The 8,743-nt window shown below is 41.3% G+C and overlaps 2 protein-coding genes across 6 annotated transcripts in view; one reads left to right on the forward strand and one right to left on the reverse strand.

The window, feature by feature from the left end:
- USP33 (ubiquitin specific peptidase 33) overlaps positions 1-7,539 on the reverse strand; it is a 31,109-nt gene extending 23,570 nt beyond the window's left edge. For 3 of the 5 annotated variants that reach the window (XM_081008978.1, XM_081008976.1, XM_081008975.1), the window contains exons 1-3: positions 7,379-7,538; positions 3,288-3,408; positions 2,485-2,538 (exon numbers count right to left, since the gene is read on the reverse strand). In XM_081008978.1, coding sequence (XP_080865104.1) covers positions 2,485-2,538; positions 3,288-3,368 — 135 coding nt within the window. In that variant the 5' untranslated portion in view covers positions 3,369-3,408; positions 7,379-7,538. Of the gene's footprint in view, positions 1-2,484; positions 2,539-3,287; positions 3,409-7,378 lie in introns of those variants that run through there. The other 2 variants (XM_081008977.1, XM_081008979.1) reach the window with 2 other exon arrangements.
- A 48-nt stretch (positions 7,540-7,587) lies between these two features.
- The window catches only part of MIGA1 (mitoguardin 1), a 36,193-nt gene continuing 35,037 nt past the window's right edge, over positions 7,588-8,743 (forward strand). Inside the window, exon 1 of the mRNA XM_081008997.1 lies at positions 7,588-7,686. The gene's annotated coding sequence lies outside the window, so the exon portion shown is untranslated. The remainder of the gene's footprint in view (positions 7,687-8,743) is intronic.

Below are 8,743 nucleotides of genomic sequence, written 5' to 3' on the forward strand. Positions count from 1 at the left end.
TACAGTAATGTAGTTGGCACATAATTCAGTTCTCAGCAGGAGCAATTCACAGTATAATACAAATGGGGCGGCACTTTATATTATCAGCTCAAGAGTAATTATCCCACTTCACCAAGAATGCTGCTTCTAAAACTTAGGGCAATGGAACATCGCCAAAAGCAGCTTTTGATGAGGCATGATGAGTTGCTGTTGAAACTATTAATGTAAAAAGGTACACAAAAGGGCTCCCTAGATTGGATTCAATCGACATAGTAATTCAGTATCAAAACTCTACTTGACGTTAATAATTCTACAGTGCAACCTTTCAGGCTAATTTCAATTCCCAGGTAAACATCTTTTACTGAGACTTGCATAAATTATTATCCATAGTTAAAGCTGCAAGAAATACAATTCAGAGCTGTAATGCTAAGTGTGCCAATGCTGTCAATAAGTGTTGCAGAGGTAACCACTGCTGGACTGCAGCCTAAAGTAACTTCAATTCAAATGGAAAGCTAAGAATTTGGAAGCAGAGTAAGACATTTAAACGCACAAACTGAAGCAACTTTTCCTTTATAACAGTGGTTTTCAATCAGTGTGCCATGGCACCCTGGGGTGCCTTGAATGGTCAGGGGTGCCGCGGGCAACACTAGCCTCTGTCCCTCTTTCCTCTGATGCCCTCTTGCATCTCTGCCTCCCAAAGGCTTGCACAGTTGTTTGTTGCAGCAGCCCTGGCTACAACCTCCCCAAGCGAATGGTGCCTCTGGGGCTGGCCAGGGGGTGCTTCCCAGGCCCCAGTGGGGCAGTGGGAAGAGGCACCTCTCTTCTGGGGGGTGGCAGCTCAGAGACCAGGGATGGCTGCTGCAGCTGCCCAGAGGACTCCCAAGGAGAGGGGAGAAGAGAGGAGGCTGAGGAACACTCCACAAGGTGTTCAAAAAAGGGTGAGGGGCTGCTGGCTCTTCAGTTAAGGGGTGACGTAATGGGGCTCCTGAGCCCCAAGGGGTGCAGCAGAAATAATGTAGTTGGTCAAGGGAGCTGTGGACCCAAAAAGGTTCAAAACCGCTGCTTTATAAGAATGAAGTGTTGCATCCAATGCTGTCACTCAGCTGTTGGTAAGGCTTCCCTTAGTGGAACAGGGAAGAAAGCTATTTTCACACACATGCTGCCTCTTCCAAACCTCCTCTGAAGGGTTCCCCAACTCTTAGGAACAGATTTAGTCGGGGTGGGAGGCTGCATGGAGGAGGATAAATCACTAAAAAGTGCTTCTTCCCATTCTGCTGATGAAGGCTTACTGTCAGCTGAGTGGTGACATTAGATACAACCAAAAACAAAAATTAGATATTGTGCAGCATATCTAGTCAATAATGTAGCAACTGTAGCTATTTATCCTTCACATAATGCCTTCAATAAGGTTAAATAAGATGCTTATTGCAACAGCTAGAACACCATTAAGATGGATTGTATAACCTACATTATGAAACCTTTATTATTATGCAGGCCAGAGCTCTAAAGGTTTTCAGTGCAAGAAAATCTAGAATTACAAGAGCTAGTGCAATGGCATGTATCACTTTCTCAAGCCCTTAGAAATCATTTTCATTCAATTTGGTGGATCTACAAGTAGTTCAAACAAGAAAATGTACATAATTATGGCAATGCTTTGTAGATTACAAAAACAGTGAACACCATTAGTAATTATGCATTTTAAAATAAATTCAGCACACCAGAAATCAACAGCAAGCAGTAGGTTGATGGGGCTCCTTTCTGAATCTAAATAAAAGCATCCACACAAAAGGCGGGGACGGTGTCCAGTGACTTAATGCACTTCTTATGCAGGAACAACTACAGAGTTTAATGATTATATGGCAGAAAGCTGGCAACTAACTTATAGCATACCAAACATTTATGATTAGAATTCTTTCTAAAGTGAAAATAGCTGGTGAGCTTTTACCAAGAACATTTATTTATTAAGTGTTTGCCAGTTTTTTCACCTATCACTCCCATTTTGTCAGCCAACTGCATTCTCCAAAAAGGGATTTCATTTTAACAAAACAGCATTTTTATTTAACAAAATGCAAAATATTATATACAATGTCCCAGCCAAAATTATCTTTGAAGCATGTTTTTCTCAAAAGGGCATGCATGGAGGTTGTTTAGCATACTTGCTCAATTATGGTATTCAGTGTGAACTGAAAGTTTAGGGTAGAATTGAAATCCAACATGGGGTTCTGCGGCCAGAACACTGGACTTGTACTCACAATTGCTGAGTTCGAAGCACAGCCCAAATATAGTTTCAAAGGTGGCCTTTGTTAGGGGAACAACCTATAACTCACAAGGACGCACTGAAGGACACTTGAAGAATCCACTCCACAAACACAGTTCCCACTACAATCCAGCCAAGCCTCGTGGCAGGTGAATACTGCTCTCACCATTGAATTATCAGTTTTAAACTTAAGGTTCTATTAAAAAACCTCTTTCCTGTTGCATATAATAAATGGAATTTCATCTTACCTCTAAGCATGCCCAAAGATTTGGTCCCTTCACTTTACAGTCCTGGCAAGTGCCCTATTAAAAGCAGAGAGTGATGTGGTTAGTTAATAAAATTAGTCAGAGAGGAGCAAAAGGGCAAAAAGCCCTATTCTCATATTATAAAGTCTAAATATTTATCTGTTCATTACTTAAGAGAATCTGCAATTTTTAAATGTTTACTCACACAAAAATTCTGTTTCTACAAAATCAGCTGCTGTTCCACATCTTTGGTGCCACTGATACAGGTTACTCTCTATGACCCCTGCTCTATAGCCATATAAAAAGGACTATAGAAAGCATGCTCAAAAGTAAACACAACTAAGTTAGTTGGGACCTAGTCACAGGAAAGTGTGTAGGACTACAATTTAAAAATAGAATGTTTAAGCCTGTATTACATGTCTCCCTATCTTAAACTTTTTATCTGTCTGTTTTGTACCACAGAAAAACTTTAATAAAAATTAATTAATTAAAAAAAAAACATTTTTAGCAACTGCTTCAAAATCCCATGTCCACTTAGGCACATAAATATATGATACCTAAACTCCTACCTAAATAGATTAGCTTAAAAGGCTTCTTCCTGTGGTCATTCATTTAATGATTATGCTAGCCACCCTGGGATCCTTTTAGAGGAAGGCAGGATATAATAAAATATTATTAATAAAACAAGCATGCTGCCTGTTGTAACACCTAGCACTAAAATGTATTGCACAATTCAAGGCAAAGATCATTAATTCAAAAATAAGTCCATGTTAATCCATCAAGGAATGTACTCAGCAGAAACTCACATGTGACTTGTGTATTAAGTCTTCCTTGGTTATCTCACCAACAGACTCCAAATGTGAACAATCATTGCTTAGTGCTGACATTTTAATAGTGGTCTCTTCCAAATTCAGGTTGTATCTACATCTTGAGAGGGAAACATAGTGATTGTACTGTGAGACATCTGTGCAACTGATAGCATGCAAAAAGGCTTTAGTAAAGGCGAAACCACATCATTACGACTTATGCTAACATTAAAAAATGAATGTGAAATAACAAAACAAAATACAGTGGTACCTTGGTTTATAAACTTAATACGTTCCGGAAGTCTGTTCTTAAACCGAAACCATTCTTAAACCGAAGCACGCTTCCTCTAATGAGGCCTCCCGCCGCTGGTGCCCTTCCACCGTTCGGATTCCGTTCTCAGACCGAGGTAAATTTCTCAAACCAGGACACTTTCTGGTTTTGTGGAGTTTGTAAACCAAATCGTTCTTAAACCGGACTGTTCTTAAACTGAGGTACCACTGTATTGAGGGAAGTGGTACTGGTGGTATCCAGATTACAGATAAGAACATAAGAAAAGCCTGCTGAGTCAGGCCATTGGCTCATCTAGTCCAGCATCCTGCTCTCACAGTGGCCAACAAGATGCTTATGGGAAGTCTGAAAGCAAGACCTGAGTGTAGGTCCTATTCTAATTTACACTAAAACCAATAGGTGGTATCCAAGTTGTGCTCCTCCAATGAAGGGAGGCATCCAACAGTGGAATGGGGTGGGAGGCAATTTTTGGTAATTCATTTTATCCTAAACAGCCTTTGGTGTGACTGTTACAATCTAATCCAGAAACTCTCCTAACCCTCTGGAGCAGATTGGGGGGATGGAAAAGGCAGAATCACTCAAAATTGCCTCTGCTGACAGATATATTCTGACAGTAGAGGGAGACCAACTGGATACAACCCAGTTCAATCCCTGCTTCCCTAAATAGGCCAAAGGATTATTTCATAACTTCCTGCTATACACCATGGCATCTAATATAATTCTGAAAGACATGTTTAATGATGCAAAGGCTGATATTAAAAATTCATTTGAAACAGGATGTCACATTGTGAGGGGTATCGTAAAAGGTGCTGAGTTAACCAGTGTATATTTAATAGATTTAAACATCCAAATGCCAAATAATCACAGAAGCTAGTTTTCAAATCATTTGAGAAAACAGCAAATATTTGTTATTTCTTTAACAAAGGAAAAAATGGCGAAGGAGATTGCAACCCAATCTAAATAATTTAGTGAGCAGAAAGATCAGGTATCAAAAGGAAATTTGACAACTTGCATCCTAAGAACCATAAGAGCTTTGCCCCCTCAAATTATTTGCTACTTACTAGAAATAAACTTTATTTAGACTGCTGTATGACAACCAATAATGTTACGTGAAGCCTCCCAACAATTGTAATTTATTGTTTTCATCATATAAACAGGATCTACCCAGGTTATAAAACAGAAAACGTAGAGCATAAATTATTGTAGTTATGGTTGTGATACATAATTTCTCTCTTCCAAGCTTACAATGATAAAGATCTATAATTTTTTTGTATGTTTACAATGGGTTGCAAACATATACCCTTGACACAGAAACTATTATCAATAATGGTCTCTTTTACTTCATAATATTGTTGTTTCTGGATTATTCTTAACATTCTATGAAGGTGTCTTTGTCTCTTGGCAATTTCACAAACTCAGAGATATTCATCTCCTAATTACTATTAAAATGCTAACCGTGTGTTATGTTTAACACCCAATAACCCAACTGTTGTTCTCTTGACATTTTTGGACTAACAGAATATATCATTTCATCTTTTCCAAATATATGTCCTCTTAATGAGAGAGCGCGCGCGCACATATGCATTCAGTTTTTTGTGTATCATTTTCAGATTTTAAAAAGATATATCCATTGTATTCAGCAGAAAATCCAATGCACAGTATGTTCAGAGGTGTTCATAAGGGATGATTTCATTATCTCATATTAATATTCCTTTTGTTTTACAAAACTGCAGTTAAAAACTCAGAAAAAAAACTAGGAAGGATCAACTATAATTTATTTCCTTCTTGAGGACATTTATCCAAGCTGATTTCTTCCTACTCTCTTTCTCCAAAAAGAGCTCACTCATATAAAATAAACAGAGTTTGCATTAAATTCTACAAATGCCACAATAACAACAATATTTATTCAAAGTGCTTATGTATATAACATTAAGAGGAAACAGAAGTTTCTTAAATGCAATCTGTTTCATGCTGTCTGAGTCCTCCCTTTGCATCCTTTAAGAATATTAAAAGAAAGAATTGGCTGTCCCGCAGCATAATCTGCAGACTGATCTTTTTGCAGCAGAACTGCTGTCCCTGCACTACTGCAAACTGCAGTGGAGTTTGTCAACCATGCTTTCTCTCCATGATGCTCTGCAGCACAGAATAGATCTCCCAATTATTTATTAAATGCAGCATCTGAACTATAAGGTCAGGTACAGTATGATATATGAGAAAAAGTATCATTCCTTTCTCTTTTCCTCTCCTCTCCTCCCCACCCCAACACAAACACACATTTTCTTAATGGCCCTTAAATAGTAATGTCACGTTTTTCCTAATTTGCCCCTTCTTCCAGATGACAATGTTCCCTAGGCCGGGCATAGCAGCACATATTATGTCAAGACTGCCTAGCTTTATAAAAAGAGAACGGAAGCCTACATTTTGCTTTTGTTTTTAAGTTTTGCTCCAACAACATATCTATTTTAAGGCACGCCAGCACTTTTGAGCTTCACAAATCGAACATCACATAGCAACATGATAACCCTTAAAAAGAAAGCTACTTATATCTGGATCTAACACACAGGCATAGCTTTTATTCACTTTCCAAGGTGGGAGAAATACCTGGGTGCTGGTTAGTTTGGAAGTCACTTTCTGTGACCTGGAAGCCCCTTTCTCCCTTACTACAGCTATACAGGGTTAGAGGGGTCATTCATAGACTTGTAGAGTTGGAAGGGACCCCAAGGGTCATCTAGTACAACCCTCTGCAATACAGGAATCTCAACTTGAGCATCCATGACAGATGCCCATCCAAGCTCTGCTTAAAAACCTCCAAGGAAGGACAGTCCACCATCTCTTGTGGGAGTCTGTTCCACTGTCAAACAGGCTCGTGCTGTCGGAAAGTTCTTCCTGATGTTTAGTCAAAATCTCCTTTCTTTTAACTTGAAGCCATTAGTTCAAGCCCTACCCTCAGGAGCAGGAGAAAACAAACTTTTTCCATCTTCCGTGTGCTGGCCTTTTAGATATTTGAAGATGGCTATCAGACGTCCTCTGGCTAACATACCAAATTCCCTCCACTGTTCCTCATAAGGCTTTACTTCCACGCCCTCAATCACCTTGGCCACCCTCCTCTGCACACATTCCAGCTTGTCAACATCCTTCTTAAATTGTGGTGCCCAGAACGGGACACAATATTCCTGACCGAGGGAGAACAGAGAGGGACTATGACTTCCCTGGATCAAGACACTATGCTTCTGTTGATACAGCCTAGGATAGCATTGGCATTTTGTTCTCGAAAGGACCCCTCTGTACATGCTCATGCGCCATTTCTTCATTTTCACTTCCTTAAGATCCAAGACTTATTTCAGACTCAAAACCTCCTGGCACTGGAAAAAAATAATCCAGGACCAATCCTTGGCTTACAGCTAAGGAGTGTGCAGGTGTGTGATGTTAATAAAAAAATCGAGGCTACAGAAAGAAAGAAAGAAAGAAAGAGGGATGGGGAATCAACATATCTCGAAAATGGGACTTCGGTTCTCCACCACCTCCAACAGGGGTGGAAGCATCGATAAACCGACGGAAAGGCCACAGTCCTCAAGACTGCAACCCTATACGCTTTTACCTCAGGTGAAATAAACCCCACTCAACCGAATGGGGTTTACTTCTTCAGGAAGGTTAAAAGACCTGGTTCTTCCGCGAAAGCAGCCCCGGCGGATGGATACCTTCCAGGCCAACTTGCGAGGCCGCTTTCCTCGCATCCCAACGCCAATTCCCGCCCTCCCGCTTCATTATAACGGCCGCTGCGCCCTCGCCCTTTTCTCCTCACCTGCCTCCCACACGGCCAACCTCGCCAAGAGATGGAGGTCCAAGAGAGGCAGGCGGCTCCGCCGCCTTCCGCTTCTTTCCGCCTCTCTCTCTCTCTCACTGGGCCGCAGCCTTCCGCACCGCTCCAAGCCGGGCTGTCACTCGCAATGGGCCCCGTACCAAGATGGCAGCGCTCGCTTTCACTGGTGTGGAGAGATGGCTGAGAGGAGGAGAAAAAGGAGGAGCGATGTTGCCCTAAACAAAGAGGGCGGCGGTCGACTCACCTTCTTTTGCGCGTGCGCGCCTTCAAGAGCACGCTGTTCGTTAAAGGTGGGTGGGGAAATAGGGACCATAGAGATAAGAAGGGAGGGGAAAGGGATAAGTGGGTTTTTGCGGTGGGAAGTGGACGTTCCGAACTGCTTTGTCCTTTTGAATGTTGTGGAGAAAATTCGAACAGGGCTTGACGCCTGAGGTGTGGCGAAAACACGTGGTTCTGTTTAGGCAAAGATTTGTGGGGAAGGTGCGTCCTGGTTTCTTCGTGTGTTTTTTCTTCCCTTTGACCTCGGAAAGAGGTTGCTGCCCGTTTTCCTTCTCGGCAAACTAATGGGCCATAGACGTAAAAAAATTCTAATATTAATTCTCTTCCCACACCGCACACACAAAATTGTTATAGGTGTGTGGGTGCTAAATGCCTGAGCTTAGTGATTGTTATAATTTTATTAAGTTTAGAGGTGCTAGAACCGGAAATAGCGTGACTTATGTGTGTTTAAGATAATTCATGTGTGCATTTGACTTGTGTGCTAGACACTTCTAATCATTTAATGAGCATTTATGCTGGGCAAATTTCCTAAGTTGTTTATTAGATACTTCTTAATCCTAGGAAATCAACAGGAGTTGAAAGGTAATGGAGTCATCCTAATTTCCTTTGCAGTGATGGCCTGGGGATAAATGAGCCATTAGCACTTTGGCCAGTTTCAAAAAAGGCAGAGGCAAGGAAAGCTTAAGAGGAACAGTGTGATGCAAGCAGACAGAAGCGAGTTATGGGTCAGAGAGCACAGCTTCTTGCTCTTGGGCTGCAAGGATGCAGTCCAGAGAGGAACAGAAACCTCTTGGGGAGGAATGCTGTGGACTCCTCCATGCAGAATTTAGGTTGCATATATAAACAATATAAAGACACCACTGTGTCCTCTGTGCCTCATTGTTCCAAAGGACCCTGGTTTGCACGCTTGGTACCCCTGGAATCTCGCATCGCTCAGAGAGTGAGGTGGCGTATAACAACATTTAAAAGTGCACAGCAGCTGCATGCATGTCGATGGATGGAGAGTGTGAGGCTCTAGCCCATTTGGGCTGGGGTAAAGTCATAAGGTAGTAATTCCAAATTGATTTT

The sequence above is a fragment of the Podarcis pityusensis genome (assembly GCF_964106645.2).
Source record: "Podarcis pityusensis genome assembly, chromosome: 6".
Classification (NCBI taxonomy): domain Eukaryota; kingdom Metazoa; phylum Chordata; class Lepidosauria; order Squamata; family Lacertidae; genus Podarcis; species Podarcis pityusensis.